The sequence below is a fragment of the Aotus nancymaae genome, unplaced genomic scaffold (assembly GCF_030222135.1).
Source record: "Aotus nancymaae isolate 86718 unplaced genomic scaffold, 86718_ANA_hifiasm-v0.15.2.pri h1tg000014l, whole genome shotgun sequence".
Lineage (NCBI taxonomy): Eukaryota > Metazoa > Chordata > Mammalia > Primates > Aotidae > Aotus > Aotus nancymaae.
In genome coordinates this window covers 112624239-112646274 of record NW_026988425.1, presented here as the reverse complement: position 1 = coordinate 112646274, position 22036 = coordinate 112624239, and the positions used below count along the sequence as shown (strand labels likewise).

The window sequence follows — 22036 nt, the reverse complement described above, 5'->3', positions numbered from 1 at the left end:
GGAAATAACCATTGAGGATCGCCCTACTTCCAGGTCAAACCTTCCCACCTCCTTAACTGAATTCCTCATTAGTTATTACCAAAGGGAATGTGAATGAGCCACGAGCATATGACCCTAGTCAGAAGGGAATGACAGAAAAATTCCACGATTGAAAAAAAAAAGCAGAGCTGTAATTCTTCAAAGACAATTATAACGAGATGATACTCAGGCTGAAACTAGTTTAAAAGGACATTTTGTCAGCTGCACCATATCCTCTGACTAGATGTTAACAATTAAAAAGCTGTTTTCATTCTAGCATAACATCTCAAGCAATTAAATAAATTGATTACTGTGCTGGCCACATTCATCTCTAAAGCCTGTGTTTCCTTGTGCCCCACAGAGTCCCAGAAGTTTTGACACATTCACTCAACTGCTAAAAACGTTGATTATAAAAAAAAAAAAAAAATTAATGAAGACAGATCCAAGGCCAAAGGTAGGTCAAAATAATGCAAACCTCCTTCCTTTCCTGAGTTAGCAACCCTGCTGAAAGCTCCCAATCGACCTCCCCTACACACTGGCAGTGACGGTGGCCCGCATTCTTACCATCCGCAGCGCTGAAGTACTCTGGGTTCACAGAGGCATACAGGACTCCATTCCCCAGCCTGCTGTTACTTCTGTCAAAAAAGATTAAATGTAGGTTAACGAAACCGCACCTCCATCCAATATGCTTTCATCTTGGTTACAACAGTTTCATTTGTTCTGTCTCATGCAGTATCAGAAGAGAATGGGAAGAGCTTACTGTTTACAGCAGCTCTGGTCTACACTCCCAATTCAGGCCTGGGAGGCCAGTAGACACTTGCTAACACATCTTCTGGCTTCCTCAGCGGCCTCAGATTAAAGCTTTTTAAGAAACATATTTCTTTACTTCATTGTAAATAAAAAGGCTTATTTGATTGGGACGGCTAGTGCATCACATTTGGAAAAGCATGCACCAGCAGCAGGATCTATGTCCTAGAAAAGCCAGCCAGGGGAAGGTCTGTACTATTGAAAAATTATTTTGGCTGTTGTTAAAATCATTTGCAAAGGCCAGGTGTGGTGGCTCATGCCTGTAATCGCAGCACTTTGAGAGGCTGAAGAGGGCAGATCACCTGAGGTTGGGAGTTCAAGACCAGCCTGACCAACATGGAGAAATCCCGTCTCTACTGAAAATACAAAAAATTAGCTGGGCATGGTGGTGCATGCCTGTTATCCCAGCTGTAAGGAGGCTGAGGCAGGAGAATCACTTGATCCCAGGAGGCAGAGGTGGCAGTGAGCCGAGATTGCACCACTGCACTCCAGCCTGGGCAACAAGAGCAAAACTCTGTCTCAAAAAGAAAAATCATTAGAAAAGTTTCTCTTTTCCTGTGAAGAACATATGATGGGAAAATCAGGTTTTCCCATACATAAAATATTTCCTTGAAATCTTCATAAAGATTACCTTCACTCATACTCAAATCATCAAACCACTTAGCCACAGAAAGTGTCATAACTTTGCACATCACTGACCTCTTTCTATGGAAGACGTACAGCATAATCACCAACCCTCCCACGATCAACAGGACGGCGACGGGCAGAGCGATGATCAGATGGATGAAGTTTTCATATCCCGCTGCAGCAAAGAGGAAATGATAAAATATCACCACGTGAACAATCTGCCCATTTCATGTTTTCACATTCAGTCCGAAGTATGAAAAAAAATCTGTATATTCCTTTATTCCCCATCACAGAGGAGGAATTCCTAAAGGTAAATGGTGTCAGGAATAGAACATGGCAAACAAACAATTATTTGAAAATAGAGTAAATATGTACAGACTGAAGCATATACTCATTTTTTAAAGTGCAGTATATTCTGGGGTAATAGTTCCAATGACAGACTGAAGGAAAATCTTTGCATGCGGTTTAATGACTGTTAGTGAAAATGTGTATATTTGACACTAATTTCCCACATCCCATAGTATGTTCCAGGGTTTGGGTCCGTGTCCCTGGTATCCAGCCTAGCATCTGCCATACAAGCGCTGGTTCTGATGGTAAGTGGTCTCTGTGGTCTCACACCTGTAAAAGGACTCAAATGCTTGCAGCAGCAACATTTCTAATGAATAGAGTGAAAATTTCTATTTGTTTTCATAGAATGAACAGAATGAAAATTTCTATTCATTTTCATGTGTAGAATGAAAATTTCTATTCCTTTTCATAAAATGAGTAGAAATTCTTACATCTAGGTATAATGCTCAAGTTCTTCAGGCTCTTATCTTTGAGATAGTCACAGACAATTTAAAATAAACACGCACATACACGCACACGCTGGATAGCACCCCTTTCCAATGCTGCTGCAAACATCTGAGTCCTTTTATAAGTCTAAGAACACAAAGACCACTGATCATCAGAACCAGCACTTGTATGGCAGATGCTAGGCTAGGCACTAGAAACATGGACCTGGAACATTCTGTGGGACATGGGAAATCAGTGTCCACAGGTAGCATGACAACTAGAAAAGTGGACTTCACATACGGCAAGGATTCAGAGAAGACGGGAGAGGAGACAGGGAGTCCGGGGAAGCTCCCCAATAAAAAACTTCTTTATGATATGCTTTCTTTCCTTCGGGGTGGTGTGGAAATGGCTTTCCTAGAAAATGAACAGCTTAGAGATGATACTAGAAAGAAGTCAGGGCAGCTCACAAGGGATCCTGTCCAAGCTAAGCAGTTTCAACCTTATTCTGCAGATTAAAAGGAGTAAGTGAAAGGTTTCAGACCCAGCAGTGAACTAATCAGATTCAAGGTCCAGGGAAATGGCTGTGCTGAGGACAGACTGTGGGACCTGGCAGTAAGAGGAGGCACTTTCATGTCTTGGAGAATTGTGGGGACATGCCCTGTCTCCTGGGCATGCTCTGCGTTAGCCAGTTCAGACTTAGAAAGACGTCACTGATCCTTGTCTATACACCAGGCAGACTGACGGAGATGATCTGGCTTGGTAAGTCATGGCCCCAGGCTGAGGCTCATACGCTATGAGCTATCATCAGAAAAAAAAAAAAAAGAAAGAAAAAAGAAAAAAATACACTATGAGCTATCATAGTGTATGAGCCTCATCCTGGGGCCATGACTTACCAAGCCAGATCATCTCCGTCCCCCAGGGCAAGTGACCTGGAGTCTGAACTTTGGCGGTGCTGGTGGTGATAGAGGGCTGGATTCCAGAGCCATTTAAGAGGCAGAATCCATGAGGCTTGGGTTGGAATGAAGAATGGGTGGCTGGAGAGAAAGAAGAGTGAGGGACGCTGTGAGGTTCCTGGCTTGGGTAACAAATGCATTACGAGGCCATGGACCGAGCTAAGGAACAAAGAAGAGAAGAGGCCTTTTGAGGGCAACAACTGTGATTCTGGTTTTGGCACAAGGAACCTGAGACCTCTATGAGACATCCAAGTACAAATGTCTATGTGGAAATGGGCTTGGAATCACTGGAGATCTAGTTAACACTAATCGTAAGTCCCCTATCAATGATGATTTTGCCATTAAAAAACATTATCGCACTTTGGGAGGCCGAGGCGGGTGGATCATGAGGTCAAGAGATCGAGACCATCCTGGTCAACATGGTGAAACTCTGTCTCTACTAAAAATACAAAAATTAGCTGGGCATAGTGGCGCGTGCCTGTAATCCCAGCTACTCAGGAGGAGAATTGCCTGAACCCAGGAGGCGGAGGTTGCGTTGAGCCAAGATCGCGCCACTGCACTCCAGCCTGGGTAACAAGAGCGAAACTCCGTCTCAAAAAAAAAAAAAAAATTATCATGGTTACTCTTTAAAGGCCACTAAAGCTGTTGTAATTTTTAAAATTAAAAGTATTTTAATCAAAGATGAAAGATATTTTTATTGATATTCTCTCTTTCAAAATGGATGCAGGCTCCAGCATTTTGTACTTCCTAAAAACACTCACAGGTGATTATTGCCAAGGGGAAGCTAGCAGATTTTTCTTTCCTCCCTCCTGAGGCCTATTCCTTCTGCTTGTATCACTTACACTCCTGGTCAGGTTGTACTGTGTTCTTTTCGAGTTTCACATTTCAACAGGGACATGGAGAAACTGGAACACATCCAGAAGAAGAACAAAATGATTAAATGGCTAGAAAACTGGCATATGATATTGGGCTACAAGAAAAGGCCAAACGACCTGAGATTATTTCACCTGGAAAAGAGAAGTCTGAGGAGTAATTTAACGGTATTCAGGCACACAAAGAATTCCTAAAAGGAAGGCAGTTGCCTGAAAGCTTCCAAACCTTCCAACTCCTCTGAGGATTAAATAAGAGGAAATGAGACTAAACTGGATCAGGACCGAGTCTTGTCTGACATAAGGAAAAATTTCTCAACAGAAAAGCCGGCACACAGATCCAATTTCCCTGTAGTATGTGGTAACTTCTGCTGGAAAAATTCCATCGGAAGGACTCCTGATTTCCCACAGGCATCCTGGCACTTACAGAGTTAAAAATGGAGCAGCAGAGGCAGACAGGAGCATGTCATGTCTCTAAAACAAGCCAAGTTCACTCAACCCCAGAAGCCAAAGGTTGCTGTTTCACAGATCACAGACCCCCAAATGAGGCTCTGTTTCTAGGAAATGGAACAGCCTAAGAATTCTGTCTTGTTAATGACTTGAGCATAAACTCCCATTCCTCAGTCTGCACCAAAGGGTGAGCATCGTGCATCTCCAATGCATATGGGAGCTTTAAAAGGGCAATGGAGGGTCTGGGATGCTCTCATGGATATTCCTGCCCTGTAGCAGGCTGAACCAGATGGCCTCTGAAGTTCCTTTTACCCCTTAGGATTTCAAGCCCTGAATCTGAGCCCTATCTAGCTTTACTGACCAAGTAGGAGGTGGAATGGTCAATTCAATGTTTTGTAAAATGTCTTTCATTTAATAAAACAAAGGTCTTTGCATGTAAGCCAGGTTGAAAGCAATGGTCTCCTCTGGCTCTCCAGTGACTGCACCACCTCAGAAGAGAGGCTCAGATCCTCTCCCTGCCTGCCACATGAGGTAGGGACCCAAAGCTCAGCATGTGCCCTGCCCAAGCTGTCACACATGGTGCCGGTGTATGTCGGCACCTTAGCATGACCCTTCTGAAAGCCGGCAACTCGACTGTAACAGAAAGTGCGAGAGCCACAAACACTCAGGCTGTCCTCATCCTGGACCAGCTCGCTTTCAGTTTTACCACGTTTCTTCTCCCTCCACAAGCCTTACTTTTGGCCTGGACATAGAAGAACACAGGCTCTGTCCACGACCCATTCCCAGAGAGAGATGTGGCCTGAATCCGGGCTGTGTAGTTCCCTGGGTTTAGCCGGTTTAGCTTGGCCCCTCCATACTTCCTGTAGTCCTGTCTGGACACACATTCTCGCTGATCCTGGGGAAATAAAACATACATGTCAATTTCCCATAAACGCAGGAGAAATCCGGGGCCTGCCAACTGAACTCACTGCACTGGAGACTCCAGCTGCCTGATCTGACCTCCCACCTAACAATGATCCCGACTGTCAGCAAAGAGGAAGAAATCAAGTCTTAAAAGATCGTCTTCAGGGCCGGGCGCGGTGGCTCAAGCCTGTAATCCCAGCACTTTGGGAGGCCGAGGCGGGCGGATCACGAGGTCAAGAGATCGAGACCATCCTGGTCAACATGGTGAAACCCCGTCTCTACTAATACAAAAAATTAGCTGGGCACGGTGGCGCGTGCCTGTAATCCCAGCTACTCAGGAGGCTGAGGCAGGAGAATTGCCTGAACCCAGGAGGCGGAGATTGCGGTGAGCCGAGATCGCGCCATTGCACTCCAGCCTGGGTATCAAGAGCGAAACTCCGTCTCAAAAAAAAAAAAAAAAAAAAAAAAAGATCGTCTTCAAGTAGCTTTAAGCACACCCAAAAGCTTTAACCAAACATTTTTGTAACCAAGAACTCCAGAAGGATTAAAAGTTATTAGAGCTGATCTGGCCTATGCCACAAGGTTATCTTATACAATGAAATTGTTTCTTGAGGGCAAAGAGCAGCCTAGTTCTTTGCACACTGTGGAGTACTCCTTATGGAGTATGGAGTGGGTAGAAATACCCAAATCCTCACCAACTTGGTGCATATTTTATTAAATCCTACGCTAACCAGGAAGTAACCTGTGCAGTAAGGTAGCGTATGCTGTCAACAGATGGAAATACATGCAGGCATGGGCCACTGCCCCAGTCCTACCTCGACTTGTGCTCCGTACTTTATTTCATACATTAGGATCAATCCATTGGGATTCTCAGGTTCTGGCCACTTTAAAAAGATGGAGTTTTCAGGCCTTGGCTCCCAGGTCACTGGCCCAGGAATATCATCTGCTCCGTCTGTACAATTTAAACAAGTGACAGAGTTGGATTTGGGTTCCCAGGGAGGGGGGCCAACACTGGGCTGACCTGAGAATAACTCCCCCATCCACTCGGGCAGAACTATGGAGAGCAGTCACGTACCCTGCCCTTGAGTGGGCTGCTCACACACAGCACAGAGGAGGGTTCAGAATCACACCAACCCCACGACTTGCACGTCTCAAGGTGCCACAGGATCCTCCTTTCTCCCCAGTCCCTCAACAAAAAAAATCTGTTGCCAAGCACAGCAGGAAAATCTTGGCAACCTAAGTAACTTTCTTCTATTCTGCGCCTACCACTTGAAAAAAGAAAGCTTTGTGAAGCCACCAAACACAAGCAGCTCTGAAGAGATGCTGAATAAGCAGAAGCAGGGCACGGGGCCCTGCCGGCTATGACAGGGACCCTTGGTGGCCCGCGGCCACACACGGAGACTGCAGTTTTTATGCAGGCACGAAGGATGGCCCAAGCCTGGCCTGGGAGGAAGCTGCTGGGAGGCTGGTGCCGAGAGCAGGGCAAGCCTCCCTGCCGGCATCAATTCCTCCAGCTGCTGGTTGACCTTGCAGTGGTTCCTCTCTTGATTTTGCTTCTTGAACCAGTAAATAATGAGGTGATAAGCAAAGGTCACGGAAAGTTACAGCTGGAAAAGGCACTGGAGAGGTCAGTTGGCTATGTCTCTCCTAGGAGGGCTAGGGAAACTGAGGCAGGGAGCCTTATGACTGCCTCAAGGCATGCTGCCATGCACTTCAGTGTTAGAACTGCGCCAGGAGGACCCCACGCCCCAGATACCCATCACCTCCATGCTCTTTCTACTGCCTGAGGCCTCCTAAAGAAACAAGCACAAGGCAGTTCTTGTTCTGTCTTTGAAGGCAACCACCTTCAATGCCCGAGCGGCAGGCAATGTCTACGGACAAAGGAAAGCCAAAGACTAAGTGAGCAAGACTGGAGGCTACTCCAGGAGTTGACCTTGAGGGGCAGTGGTTACTCTAGACCACGGCCACTAACTGGGAACATCTCCGAATATGTGAGAACTCAGGAGGAGGCAGCTCAATTTATTTGTGTACAAGAGGGGCAAAGGGCAGTGGAAGTGCACGCTGTGAACCAATTAGCAGGCGGAGGGTGGGCCCTGCAGAGAGCTCCCTGCTCCCAGCATGTTCTACGGAGAAACCAGGCTGGGAGTGGTGTCGCTAGGAGAGCGAGGGCTCTGTTCCTGGGGCAGCTGGTCTACCACGCCACCTGCCAATGATTGCACACCATTTAGCAGCCAGGCCTGAGACTAAGGGTCGTGGCCCTGGGTGTCAGATCCTGTGTCCATAAAAAACATTTTCACTGGGTTGTGAGGGAGGCGGCAATGGGGCCAGCTGGATCATACCATACCTGCAGGCATAGTCCTTGCAAAGACAAAGTTAGAGGCGCTGCAACCCAGCCTCTCAGCCTCGTGGTTGCAGCTGTGGATATCGATGCGGTACAGTGTGAAAGGCCGAAGGTTAGAAATGACAGTTCTCTCCCTGTTATCCACTCTGCTCTCAAAGAAAGGGTACTCTGTCTCCAGCTCGTCCAGGTCTGTGATGTTGTAGGTGTCCACGGCCGTGGTGTTCCTGCTTCGGCTGGACGTGCTGCTGTTGGCTACCTGGATGACATCTCTCCGCTTCCTGTCAGGTCTGCAAGGAAGAGAGAAATGTGGCTTTTAAGTGCTTTCACCTCTTTCGTCTTTTCTACGACTTGAGTAAGGGTAACAGCAGCATCTTAACCATGGAATAAAGGGAGCTCTTCAGCCCCCTTGGATAAGAACTCGTGAATAACACAGAGATGTCCTTCCTCATTATCTTGCTTTCTCTACTCTACAAGCGACAGAATGGACACACAAACTCTCGCCCCCAACCCCTGGCTCTCAGAGTGGATCTTCGATTCTACGTAGAGGCAAACAGTGTCACCACCACGCTTGGCCGGGCAATCCTGGCTGTGTCAACAGAACACTCAGGCCATCTGGTCACAGATCTTTTGGTTAAGCATTAAAGGTGACAAACCTACCAGGTGCACTAAGATGTGTTAGGGCAGGAGGGAAGAGGTGAGGTGGTGTGGCAGAGGGCCCAGAGACCTGGCGCAGACGGATGTGAAAGCCTGTGGTGGTGGCTCCTTGCATTGGCCTGACTGTGGAAATAAAGATGCCTGAAGCCCAGCAGCAAGCAGCTCCACGGACCCCAGGGCTCTTCTCTGGGGTTCCTGCTGTGGGCCTATCCCAACCCCGAGCTGCACTTGCTACACTCCGCGGGTCCCTGGAGCCCAGCCAGGCCTCCTCCCACTCAGCAGTGAGCTCCTGTGGCCTCACCAAGGTCCTGCCCATAAGAAGGCAGAGTCTTGGTCATGTACTTGAGCGGAGCCGGGAACAACCGAGCAGCAAAAGGGAGTGTGTAAAATCATCACCAAAAAAAAAAACGTTCGCACCCAAAAGGGCAGATGAGGCACGAGGATGCGACCCTCCAATTGCTGCTTTGGCCAAATATGAAAAAATGGGCTTTGTGCCTCCCCCTAGAAACCTTCAAACATAATCCTAACGTTTACAGGAACCACCAAAAACAAACAAAATATGAGAGGGGCACCCAGATGGAGAAAGGGCAACCCTCAGGTCAGCCACGGACCCACAGCGGGAAAACGGGGCTGAGGCCTTCGGCTGGGGTCACTGGTCTTAGGAATAGACAAAAGGTAGGGAGCAAATGGGATGAATTCTATTTGTCCAGGGAAATAAGGGAGAAGGCCCAGAACATGAGATGCTCATCAGTGCCACGGAGGGGAGAGAGCAGCAGCAGCAGAGAGGGAAAGCTCCAGAAGCCACTGCAGGTTAGCTAACGCTTGGCAGGCTTCTGGCTGGTCCTTAGGCCAGAACCTGGAAGGGGAGAGCAGGGGGCTTGGGGAAAGGGCTCCTGCCTCCCCATTCTTTTCAGCCCACGGATTCCCCTGAGGAAAACATGGTCCTTCTTTGTGTAGTGGCACATGGGGGTCCACCAAAGGCATACACTGCCCAGCATAGATGTGCTCATTCCAACAGGCAGAAAACCACAAGGTCAGGGCATGTACATTTGCTTTCACAATACTGGGGGAGGAAGGGTAAGGACATGAGGCTGATAATCCACAATCCTCACACGCTGCAAACCAACCAACCAGCTAACCAAGCATTCCTGGAAGGGAAAAACACAAGAAACCACATTTACTGCCAGGGACATCTTTGTCAACACATCATCATTTCCTGCCCTCCCTTTAGAACCAGCACAATATACACCTGTGTCTGTCAGAAGTTTCTCAGGTTTGATGCACTGCAAAATAATTCTGTGTCAAAACCCCCCTCCCAGCCCAGCCCACCCCCATTTATCTGGGATGACATCATTAAGTCTACTCAGTAGTTTACTTGTTTATCAACATCACACTTTTAGGGATTGCATAGCTCTCAAAGCTGAGGGAGGTGACACAGAACATTATCTGGAAGGCAGGAATGGGGAAAGCACAATGGTCCATACATCGCTTTTTGGTAAACATTTCCAGATCGTGTGCTCAACATCAAACATTACTGCCCACGTTGCCTACTCCACCCCATGATACAAGCTAGCCCTACTGGAAAACCTTTTACTTTCCAACAGCTGTCAACATTTTAGCTAGTTAAACCAAACTATGTGATTAACAAAATAAAGACAGCAGTCAAAGGAAGGCATTTACCACCAAATATTGACGTCAGAAACTAATTTTACAAACTCTAGCTTTCACTCTACCTCAAAACATACAGGATATGCTGGACAATGTATAAGGAACTAAATCTGACTTAACTGGTTTTGTCCCACAAACAAATTGTTCTTACAATGAACTGAAAAAAATCAAACCCGCTTTCGGACAATTCAGTTGTAACACAGAAAGACGGCCTTTATGATTCAGTCATTCTGTCAGCTGGACACTCCTTTACCTGAACTCAGTAGGAGGCAAAAAACAAACATGAGCTTCTTATAAATTATGGACTCTCCACATGGACAAAATACTGTCTTAATATACATCCATGAAAAGAGAGAATCACAAGTTGGACTTGTCTTAGGAGAAAGTAAGGAGTGGGGGGACAGATAAACACACTTATCAGGTGGAATAGCGGAAACTTGTTTTGAACCCAACAACACGAACGCTGTGCACTAATACCATCAGTGTCAATCACAGCTCTGCCTTCACAACTCTTCATCTTGTGCTCCACATCCGATGAGGAAAAAAACAGGTCTTGCCTTGTAACTATAACTGAAAGCAAGGGGCCTTTCAGCAAAATCTTTCCAAATCCTCAACTCACAACCCGAACCTCCCGCTGGTTGGTGGAACAAGACAGCGATGTAACCAATGGCCTTTGACAGAGAAAAGCAAACTTCCTGCCCAGTCTGCTTAGAACACTCTAAATCCATTCTCCCGTGTGGCAGGCAGCAGGAGCTGCCACGAGCTGAGCCTCTGCCGGCTGGGTGGAAAGGACCATGGAGGGAAGCAATGCAATGGAGGAGAAGAGGAGGGAAAGAGAGTCGGTGTGTGGGAATGTGGACCAGGTCCCAAACTGATTCTTAATTAATTAGGATGTTGAAGAGGTCATCAAACCTCATCGAGTTCCAGTTTCCAAACCTCTTTGCAATCTGGTCCTCACACTTTTTGCTTTCTAGGAACCACCAGTGATACACGAATCTGGGTAAGAATACAACCTTGGGCACTGAACCTCAAGGCTCATTCAAAGCCCTGCCACCTAGCAGTGGGCAGAAGACGCCCCCAGTGGGGCAGGTGGGGGCGGGGGCCATGAGGGGCTCGCAGGCCCCTCTCATGGTTTTAACTGCGAGAGAAGGGGAGGGGAAGAAAGCCACCAGGCAATGAAGAGGCTCACTCTCAAAAGGAAATAGTGCCTCCAGTTCTAACTGGTCTGTATTTCTCACTTTACTGATTTCTCGAAGTGAGATAGCTATTTCAATCATTTTGCAAATATCAAAAAGGTCACTTGGCAGAAAAAAAAATCACTTTAAAAACCATTTGTTGTTATAGCCTAAGGAAGCCTTTAAGAGCAGAGTCACTGTGGAATAAACAGCCACTACAGGCTCCTCTCAGGGTCCGGGGCAGTGAGGGGAAGGGAACGTGCTGGGTGCCATGCTGGCAGCGGGGCGTCGTGGACACCGTGGTGGGTGGCTCATGGGTACCATGCTGATCTAAATCCAACTCCTCAGCCTAGTTTTCAGGCAGGAGGTCGGTTCCGAAATCTGCACTATTATCTTTCAGGAAGAGGAGCTGTGGGACCCCACTGTGCTTCCATCTCCTTCCCCAGGCACTACTGGGCTAATCCTTTTTTGAAAGGAAAAAAAAATTGTTCAATATTTTCTATTGTGTTAAAATAAAATTTTAACACAAAATAAAATATACATAAGATGGCCAGGTGCAGTGCATCACGAGGTCAGGAGTTCAAGACCAGCCTAGCTAAGATAGTGAAACCCAGTCTCTACTAAAAATACAAAAATTAGCTGAGAGTGGTGGTGCATGCTTGTCATACCAGATAATCGGAAGGCTGAGGCAGAGAACTGCTTGAACCCGGGAGGTGGAGGTTGCAGTGAGCCAAGATCAAGCCACTGCACTCTAGCCTGGGTGACAGAGTGAGACTCCATCTCAAAAAAATACCTATATATGTAAGATAAAATTTTGCCATTTTAATCATTTTAAGAGTAATTCAGTGGCATTAATTCCATTCACAGTATGGTACAACTATCATCATTATCTATTTCCAAAAAAATTTTCATCACCTCAAATAGAAGATCTATCCATTATGGAATAATCCCCATTCCCCTCCCCACTCTATCCCCATTCCCTGGTAAACTCGAATCTACTTTCTGTCACCATACATTTGTCCCTTCCATATGTTTCACACAACATAAAATCGGACACTATTTGTCCTTTTGTGTCTGGGCCTTGTTTCACTTGGCATGGTGTCTTCAAGGTTCATCCATGCTGTAACATGGATCCAAATTTCCTCCCTTTTTGTGGCTGAATAATATTCCACTGTATGCTTAGAGCCCATTTTGCTGAGCCGCTCATCTGCTGACGTGCGCTGGGTCGTTTCCAGATCTGGCTCCTATGAACAGCCCTGCTATGAACACTTGCCTTCCTCTGCTTCTGTCCCCACTCTGCAGAAACCAAGACCACAGCAGAGGAACAGAGCCCTTGGGGCAGAGGCCGCGTTGCTCTGAAAGGCAGAGTAGCCACGGAATAAACAGCCACCGCAGGCTGTCTCCCTACACTGCTTCCCAAACGTACTTGGAAAGGATGCCTGTGGCGCCTGGCTATGTTTTGAAGTCAGGCCCCTTCCAACACAGACTCTGATTATTTTCCCTCTTGCTTCACTCCTCCTCTGTCAGGCTGAGAGAGGCGGCAGAGAGAACTGGGAAGGGAAGAGATGGGCCCAAATCCCGGCTTTTCCTCTCACCAGGCAGCAGATTTCAGTACTCTGAGTTTCCCCTCTCTGCCTCTGCCACAGGGTGCCCAGTGGGGGTTGGGGCTGAGGCAGGCGCACCTGTCACACGGGTGGCCCCAGCAACGGAGCCCTGGTCCCCGTTCCCTTCAGGGCTGACCAACTTCCGCAGGGACTCACTTCCCTGAACCTGTCATTTTTTGTGGCTCCCTCTCAATGGCTATTGTGCCGTGCCCCCAGCTGCTGACTTACACACTACCTGGTGGGGAGAAAGGCGACAGAGCCCGCCTGAGCAGCAGCTTCTGCCAACTGAAATTTCACGTGAGCTCGGTACCTGGGCACAAAGATGGAGTTGTGCAGGAAATTCTCAAAGACCTTGCGGTACTCGGCCTCCTCCTTCTCCGCCTGCTTCTCAGCTTCGGTTTTGGGGCAGGCACAGCAAGGCCCTTTCTCTGTGCCACACACCTCAGTCTTGGGGTTCTCTGTGACCTCCTCAACGTCTATGGAGCCGCCAGCGTACTTCCTGATGGGGATTTTGTCTTCTCGGAAAAGAAAAGCCAAAACAAGAGTGGGATGAAAGCCATTACACATGCTTGTGAGGAAAAATCATAGCGCTCAGCACCTTTCATCAAGTAGACAGCTGGTCTTGGCTGGGCACAGTGGCTCATGCCTGTAATCCCAGCACTTTAGGAGGCCAAGGCGGGTGGATCACTTTAGGTCAGGAGTTCGAGACCAGCCTGGACAACATGGTGAAAACCCCGTCTCTACTAAAAATACAAAAATTAGCCGGGCATGGTAGTACATCTGTAATCCCAGCTACTCAAAAGGCCAAGGAATGAGAATTGCTTGAACCCAGGAGGTGGAGGTTTCAGTGAGCTGAGATCATGCCACTGCACTCCGGCCTGGGAAACAGACTCTGTCTCAAAAAAAAAAAAAAAAAAAAAGATAGCTAGTCTCCAACGGAGGACTACACTGTTACCTGATGTATGTAATATTAGGGCTCAGGTACATTCAAACCCCGGGAAGGAATGGTCATGCCCTCGGTCCAGGCCGCTGCTGCACCTACCTTTGGAGCAGTAATTGTGCCGGTAAAGGTAGCTGTCCTGAGGCTGCTGCTGCCATCGCACGATGTAGTAACTCAGGTTGCCGTTGGGCAGAGAGGGAGGGTTCCACTTCACGATTAACTGAGAAGAGGAGTTCGATGCTGAAAGCACGTCCAAGGGAATGGAAGGAACTGCAAAGGGGAACAAAGAACATTCCAGAAAATGAAATGAACTGAAGATTCAGGCTATCAGGTACTCTGTGCAAGCCACCACCAGGAAACGGCAAGTTTGACCTGGATAAAAAATAACAATGAACAATGGAATACAAAGTGAAAAGTGAACCTTATTTTGAAATAGTACTACTTTAAATGCCAGAATTTCCCTTTGTGATCTATTTCCTCAGGTAATCTCTGCAAAAACAAACATTACTAAGTTGCAAATGGAAAAAGGCTGTGGGGGCACAAGCAGGGTTAGAAGAGACAAAGTGAAAATCAACAGCTAATTCAAACACCTGGTATTTCTCATTTATTATCCCTGCCGTTCTCCACAGTGCTGAACTCCAGCAGTTTCGACAACTGAAAACAGACTGACTTGGATTTCATCTGAGATTTCGAATCTCTGATAAAAATATCACGAAGCCGAAAGGAAAAAGGGGAGTGGAAAGGGGGCTGGAGAGCCTGTGCATGTGAAGGAGTATGTGTGCCCATGTCCCAGCTGTGTGTAAGAGGGATGGGGGATGAGGCAATGCAAAGAACACGGAGTCCACCATTTCCACACACATCCTTCAGTACGCTGACTGAGGCATGACTCTGAAAAGCAGTCTAAAACTACAAACCCATGGAAGCCTCATTTCAAGCAAAGTACTCTGTCACCAGCAGAATGAATGCTGATTATAGGCAGAGCACAGTTATCTGATCAAGCTTTAGTTATGCTGACCCCTGAACCCAAACCCAGAGCGAATGTGTGCATAGGGGTCAAATGCATCCTAGGACCACGGAAATCATATCTTTATTGGGTTCACAAAAAAAGTATCAATGTTGATGGCTTTTCCAAAGCGCAGGACATACCTTCACTGGATATCACTTAAGCAACATGTTCACCTAAGCCATTTTTAAAACTTGAAAAAGGTGGACAGCTTGAGGGTGCTCCAGGCTATACAATACACACAAGGTTCTGAACATCTTTAAGGGATGATACTTTGGAAAAAGGTTATGACTAACACTAGTGTTGTCAAAGGAAACATAACCACTTTATGCTCAACCACTTTAGGGTTTCCAAAAATAAGGACTTCAAAAACAAACAGCTCATTCCTAGATGCATTCTTATGATAGGTATCACAGAAAAAGCAGACGCAGAGGACCAAGTTCTTCTCTGCGTGTAAGGACAGGGGAAAAAACATAGTAAATGGACTCATCTGTACAGTGCCTGGTTTCCATCTTTGCGGAAAGGAAACAGGTTTCTTGAGAATCTGTCATAATAAGCAGAGATTCTTGTTTCCCAAATGCTACAGTGAACTGCTGGGCAGGGTTACTTCCACATTTTAAGATGAAAAACTTACTCTGTTGCATTGAGCCTCTGCTACACCAACCCATTCCCAGGATCAGAAGCCTGTGCCAAATTTATTTTTATAAGCACGTTACCCAGTGACATGACTGTGGCCACGCGCAGGATCATGGAAATGGGGTAGGAGGGGAGGAAGCAGCAGGTGTGCACAGCAAAAGGTTCTCCCCGCCAGCATTTTCTCCTCACCTCCTCTCTGCCATTTAAACTCATTTTGTGCTAGCTTGTGAGTATTTAAAAAACACCTTACCCACTAAAATAATGGCTATTATCAAAAAATGTTTCAGTGCTATGGACTGAATGTCTGTGTCCCACCCCAAAATTCACATGTTGAAATCCTAACCCCTAAGATGATGGGATTCGGAGGTGTGGCCTTTGGGAGGTGACTGGGTCATGGGGGTGAAGCCCTCATGAATGGAATCTGGGCCCTTCTATGAGAGGCCCTGAACAGTGCTCTGGCATCGCTGCCACCATGCAATGACACAATGAAAAGGCCGCCATCTATGAGCCAGGGAGTGGGCCCTCACCAGACACCAAATCCACCAGCGCTTTCATCTTGCACTCTGGGACTTCCGGAACTGTGAGAAATACATTTCTATTGTTTATAAGCCACCCGGGCTATGCTGTTTTTTGTGACAGAAGCTCCAATGGACTAAAACAATCCGTGTCTTTAAACCTGAAGTGCATTTTCCTACTTCTGAACTAGTTTTTATATACTTGGAAAACATTTATGTTTGCTTTTATTGTTTCCAGATCTGGAGTTGAGAAATGAGGTGGTTCAGAACCTGAAGACAGAGGAAGGAAGGAGGAACATCTTCATCAGTGAAAACTTTGAATATCCACAACATACTACATCTGCCATCTTTCAACTTTTGTTGACCTCCTTGGAACTCTACAGGCTCCAGAATGACGATGGAACACCAGTGAGCTACATGAAGTAAGTGGAATACAGATCAGCATGGTTTCAGTTCCTGGAGATTGGAACATCAAAATAAACAAGAAAGAAGGGCAGCCGGAGATGACTGTTTCCTGGCTGGGCCTTCCAATGAAACCAGCCCAGCACCCTGGAGGACCTGGGCTCATAGGCACAGAGCAGGAGAGAGATGATGGAAGATGGTACCAAGGCCAGAAAATGGCACGAAGAGCCTAACATGTTAGAAGTGGGGAAAGGGGCAAGGCACGGTGGCTCATGCCTGTAATCCCAGCACTTTGGGAGGTCGAGGTGAACAGATCACCTGAGGTCAGGAGTTCGAGATCAGCCTGTCCAACATGGTGAAACCCCATCTCTACTAAAAATTCAAAAATGAGTCGAGTGTGGTGGCAGGTGCCTGTAGTCCCAGTTACTCTGGAGGCTGAGGCAGGACAATCGCTTGAACTTGGGAGGCAGAGGTTGCAGTAAGCCAGGATCGCACCACTGCACTCCAGCCTAGGAGACAGAGACTCCGTCTCAAAAAAAAAAAAAAAGAATGAATATAACACAGTATACGTATTGACAAGAAAGACAACAGGCACGGCTCACTGCTAACCCTACAAAGGCACCCTGTATAAGCAAGCCCAGTGAGCTGGTGAAGAAGCGTAGATGCCGAGGGCTTGTCTGGGCATGGATACCTGAAGCATTGGTGCGAATGTACAAGATCTCACTCTTGGCCCCACGGATATGGTCGTTCTCCACCATGGTGAGGGTTACAGCCTTGACATAAACAGCGTACTGAGTCCAGGGCTTCAGCCCATGCAGTAAGACGCCGGGCTCTACGTCCTTGTTCTGGGGGAGGTCCACATCCACCATGTTCCAGCTGTTGGAGCCACAGGCGTCCTGCCCATCATACTCTGTGACATTCTTAAAGGGTCTGAAAGACAATCAAGTTCAGAGAAGGTTTGGGACTCTGACATTCAAACGCTCAAAAACCTTCCCCAGAGGCCCAGCATGTCACACTCTCTATAATAGGAAGTTTAAAGAAACAAACACTCAATTAGACTTTGATAGAAGAAGAAAAGGAAGCGATTAAACTCTGGGCTTCCCCAGTCGTGCACTACAGACTTGAATGCTCTGCCTCAGGAAGAGCCAGTTCAGCAGTTACTGGGTTTCACTAGTGACTGCTCCTTAAGAACATATGCAAATACTATTTTTCTCTCTTATGACTGCAGCATTTTTTCATCATTAAGAAAAAACAAGCATAGTCAGTTAATGCAAATATCAGATACTGATAAAAGGTAACTGTTGGAGAAAGAATGACTTTCCTACAAACAGAAGTAGCCTCTAAAATTCAAATTGCTTATACACAATTCTGATGCTTAAGCATCTTATAATACTCAAATATTTAGTTTCCAGATTGCCTTAGAAACTAGCATCAAGTCCTTAGTGAAATTACCAGCTGACGCTGCCAAAGCATTGGTGCGACTATCAAAGGGAATATAGTATTTTACACAGCTGCATGGTTGGGTAGATGCTTTACATTTATCAGATAAAAGGGCTGGCCAGCTGCCGGCCACTGGCTTCTGAAACAAACATTAACAAAACCCTACCTGCTACCATGATGGGAGGTCACGAGGGGCTCCCCTATGTACAAATCCTGAAAGCCTAGTAATCCTAATATCCCATTTCTCATCCATAGGACCCCAGCTCTGGCAGAAGAAAGAGTACAAGATGCCGTCATAAGGTGCCTCTGCTTTCTGCTCTTGGGAAGCTATGTACCTGGTTTCCCAAGAGCAGAACTATGGGATTAAGATGGGACCCGGGTAAGGGGGATGGCTAAGTAGACCAGGGTAGCCACCTGGATACAGGAGGCAAAGGAAGGAAGAGGAAGAACAGAGAGCTGCAGTCGGAAGGAATAAGCCTTGGCTGCCTAGGTGGGTGAATGTCATGTGGTCGCACAAGAAAAGCTCCCAACAGAGTCTGGGAGAAGTCACAAAAGGCTCAAGACATGAAGGTTGTTCTCTCTCCACTTTCCTTCATTTGTTTGGAAGGCTCGTGACCTGGAGCAGAGGGCCTCAGCTTGGGAGAGGCACACAGAGAGAGAGCAAGAGAGAGAGACAGGAATAAGATGAGCCATGGGTCACCTCAGGAGAGCCATGTGGCTGCAGGGTGTTCCTGGAGTAGGGCTAGTGGGTAAGGAGGCTGAAACAATATTTCAGTGAAGTCCCCCATCATCGATTATGAGTTTGGTCTGACCTAATTCTGGAAAAAAACAAGCTTTCCCCGCTTTGGGTTTATTTTATTCAAACATCTCTAATCACTTACTAAAGAATGACAGGCCTCAAAGCTAACACTTTCCCATTTGTGGCTGTCACTGGCTGTGACTCAGATCACAGGGACAGCCCAGGAGGGCACATGAGATGGGATGCTTGGCATGGCTCTCCCTGGGGACCCTGCTGACTCCCCGCATTCAGCCAACCCATGCAAGGACCAAAAGACCGGCCTCTCCCACTCGCAGCCCTATCAACAGAACGGCATCACCCAAAGCAGAAACTCACGCTTCCTTGTAGAAGACGGTGAAACTGATGAGATCCCTGTAGTCGGGGGGCCGGTACCGGTGCCAGGTTATGATGACGCGATTCTTCCACGTGGTGGTGGAGGTAAAATGCAGGACATCACTTTCACCTGGAGCACAGAGGACATCCATGAGTGACAGAGATTTATGTGTCTCTGAAAAGCACCTGTCTTGCTCAGCACTACTTCCCCCTTCCCCAAAGCTGGTTATATGTGCTAAGTTCCCTTCTGGACTTCGTAGGTGGCTTTCTCGTTTTCCACTAAGAACCCATACATTTCACTACGCAGAGGTCCAAGGGTTCCGTTCCTTGTTTCGGGTCAATCAGTTGCACTGGCTACTTGCCCAAGGTCCTGGACATGAACCTAGGTTTTCTAACCTGAAAACAGAGAGTGACTTACAGTGAACGAGGTGAACTTATCTTTCTTTTCCATCCCTAAGATCCTGGCTATGAAAGGGGGCCTGGTAGAGTAAGGGTGAACCTTTAGGCTGCCCTGAATCTTCTCAGAGAGATGATGGCACCTTTCTGCAGTTAAGGGTATCTGCCTGCTCCTGTACAACCAGTAAAGACAGGGAAGAGACCACAGGTGTGCCACAGAAAGGAAGTTTTCTTGGTCTAAACTTGGTATCAAACCGGAAAGACACAGGAACTCCTGTGAGGCCTCCGGTGAAGGCTGACAAACAACAGGGCGGGGGGCACGAGTGGGGGCTGGATTAAGCAATGACAAAAAGATTTCACTTGGACAAGCCTAATGTGCTCTATGGGAAATAGACCTGGCTGGCAAGTGTGGCAGGGAAGCTGTGCCAAGTCCCTCTCTTTTTCCTCCGACCAAATTCAAACTTTGATAAGGACCAGGAAAAGACTGATGACTGCCTATCCTCGTGGAGACCCAAAGCTCTCTGACGAGCTGTCCTTTCACCACCATATCTGCCTGAATCTCACTACACACTCAAGAGGTGAAGCAGAGAGACTGAAGACAGGAAAAGAGCCAAGAAGTCTTTAGGGCAAAATGTGCATAACTGAGATTGGAAAATGTCACAGTTCCTGTCGAAGCATTATTTCCAAAGGAAACCATGATTTTGCTTTCAAAAGAAAATAAATGGCTACTGTATTTATGACCTGACAGGTCAGACTGGCTAACTTGAAGGAGAAAAGCCCTCTAAAATGCTCTGACACGTCCGCTTTTACTATGGTCTGAACAGGGGGCAAGGCAGGGGCTTTGCAGGGACAGAGTGGGCAGGGGGAGGGAGGCGGCGCTGGCCGTAAGCCTGCTGTCCAGCCCTACGCCAGCACGCTTCCCTCAGATCCCCCAGAGCAACGAATGTCACCAGGTAAATCCAGACACCAGCAAAACAAGCCAAAGCCAAACACACATCAGTTCCAATTTGCCTTCTGCATGTGTGTCTGTGCGCACACACGCACCAATCCCTCTTCATCATACAAATTACATTTTTTCTAATACCTTTCCCTTATTAAAAGCCAAAGGTGAAGAGACGATTTACTTGTATAACCCTATCCAACCAAAGAGCCGCACCATTCTCAGCGGTGGTATTCTACACAGGGTTAGATGAGAAACGCATGCACTGCCGTATCTCTGGTATGAGACCTTAAAGTTTTATAACCAGTACAAGGCTGTACTTATATTGTTCTAAATTTAAAAAGCATTATTGACTCAGGGATGCAGGCTTGCTCTGTCTTTTTCACATTGAGGTGGGAGAAAAGAGGCGGCTGAGTGTAAGGGACAGGATACCCGTGGCCCACAGGGGCTCAGAGTCCCCTCCACCCCACAGGCCTGGACTTTCCTGCTGTGGAAAGGGGAAGATAGAGCTCACAGGGCTGGAGTACACTGGCTCTTCCCTGAAAAATAATTGGACCAGGCACGGTGGCTGATGCCTGTAATCCCAGCACTTTGGGAGGCTGAGGCAGGTGGATCACTTGAGGTCAGGAGATTGAGACCAGCCTGGCCAACATGGTGAAACTGTGTCTCTACTAAAAATACAAAAATTAGCTGGGCATGGTGGCAGGTGTCTGTAATCCCAGCTACTCAGGAGGCTGAGGCATGAGAATCGCTTGAACCCAGGAGTTGGAGGTTACAGTGAGCCAAGATCATGCCATTGCTCCCCAGCCTGGATGACACAGTGAGACTCCATTTCAAAAAAATAAAAGAGAAATAATCTAACTGTGTACCTGTGTATAAAAGGACATTTAACTGTGCATTCTGTAAGCAGCCTTCAGAGTTGAACACACTCACACAGATGCACAGAATTTATAAACATGCATACATCATGTATCTGCCCACTACTGATTTTGAAGACATGTAAGTAGGAACAAAGTGCTAGCTAAGGTGATCCAGTGGTCCCCCAAGTGAAACACGGGGGGGCCACACAGGGAGGAGGGCCTGCTGTGATCACGATGGTGGGGCCCACGCTGTTCTGGATGCAGTAACTCACAGGAGGCTCTCTCTCCATTGTTCCTGGTGTTTATGTCCCCTTTGTTTTGGCGCCCTTTAGTCCCCGTCACTTCTTCCATGCGGTAAATTTCGGAAACACATAATTTGGGATTGAAAGCAAAGTACATCTTCCCCGAACGGATGGTCAGGTTGTGGTGGTCCCAGTCCCATAGTTGCTGCAAATTCTGGTTGTCGAGGACATAGAAGGAGTAATTCCTAGAAGTACAGAAATCGATGTTAGTGCACCTGCCCTTGGCCACAGTCCCCTCTAGAGACTGCTGGCCACATAACACAGGTCCTCTTTGCCACCTGCTCCACAATGCATTTCCTTTGCCAATAAGAGATTTGGTTATTAACACTATAGGAGAACAGATAATCGCTGTTAACAATGGCAACAGCATGATTCAAGGACAACATATCGAAATCGATAAGACACTAATTAATTTTATGACCTCTATTACCATCAAATAATGCTTCTTGTACCAGAAGATGTTACTAGAATCACTCCCGAGAAATGCCTTTGGTTATTTTTCTCAGCCAAGTATGCACAACGTGCTTGACAGCAGTGCATGGGAGGACAGATATGCTCTGCTACCCAACTGGAACAGCTTACACGTTTGCTGTAAAGTCTCCCATTATCCATGGAAGCAAATCCTGCGCAGGCCCAATCAGCAGCATG

The 22036-nt window shown here is 47.1% G+C and overlaps 1 protein-coding gene across 4 annotated transcripts in view; it reads right to left on the bottom strand.

Annotated features, from left to right (window-relative positions):
• IGF1R (insulin like growth factor 1 receptor) overlaps window positions 1-22036 on the bottom strand; it is a 320134-nt gene that overhangs the window by 30893 nt on the left and 267205 nt on the right. For all 4 annotated transcript variants that reach the window (XM_012438640.3, XM_012438639.3, XM_064376255.1 and 1 more), the window contains 10 exons: window positions 21359-21573; window positions 18894-19020; window positions 17031-17269; window positions 13886-14053; window positions 13154-13358; window positions 7746-8029; window positions 6217-6353; window positions 5234-5393; window positions 1525-1627; window positions 583-653 (listed from right to left, as the gene is read on the bottom strand). In XM_012438640.3, the coding sequence (XP_012294063.1) occupies window positions 583-653; window positions 1525-1627; window positions 5234-5393; window positions 6217-6353; window positions 7746-8029; window positions 13154-13358; window positions 13886-14053; window positions 17031-17269; window positions 18894-19020; window positions 21359-21573 (1709 nt within the window). The remainder of the gene's footprint in view (window positions 1-582; window positions 654-1524; window positions 1628-5233; window positions 5394-6216; window positions 6354-7745; window positions 8030-13153; window positions 13359-13885; window positions 14054-17030; window positions 17270-18893; window positions 19021-21358; window positions 21574-22036) is intronic.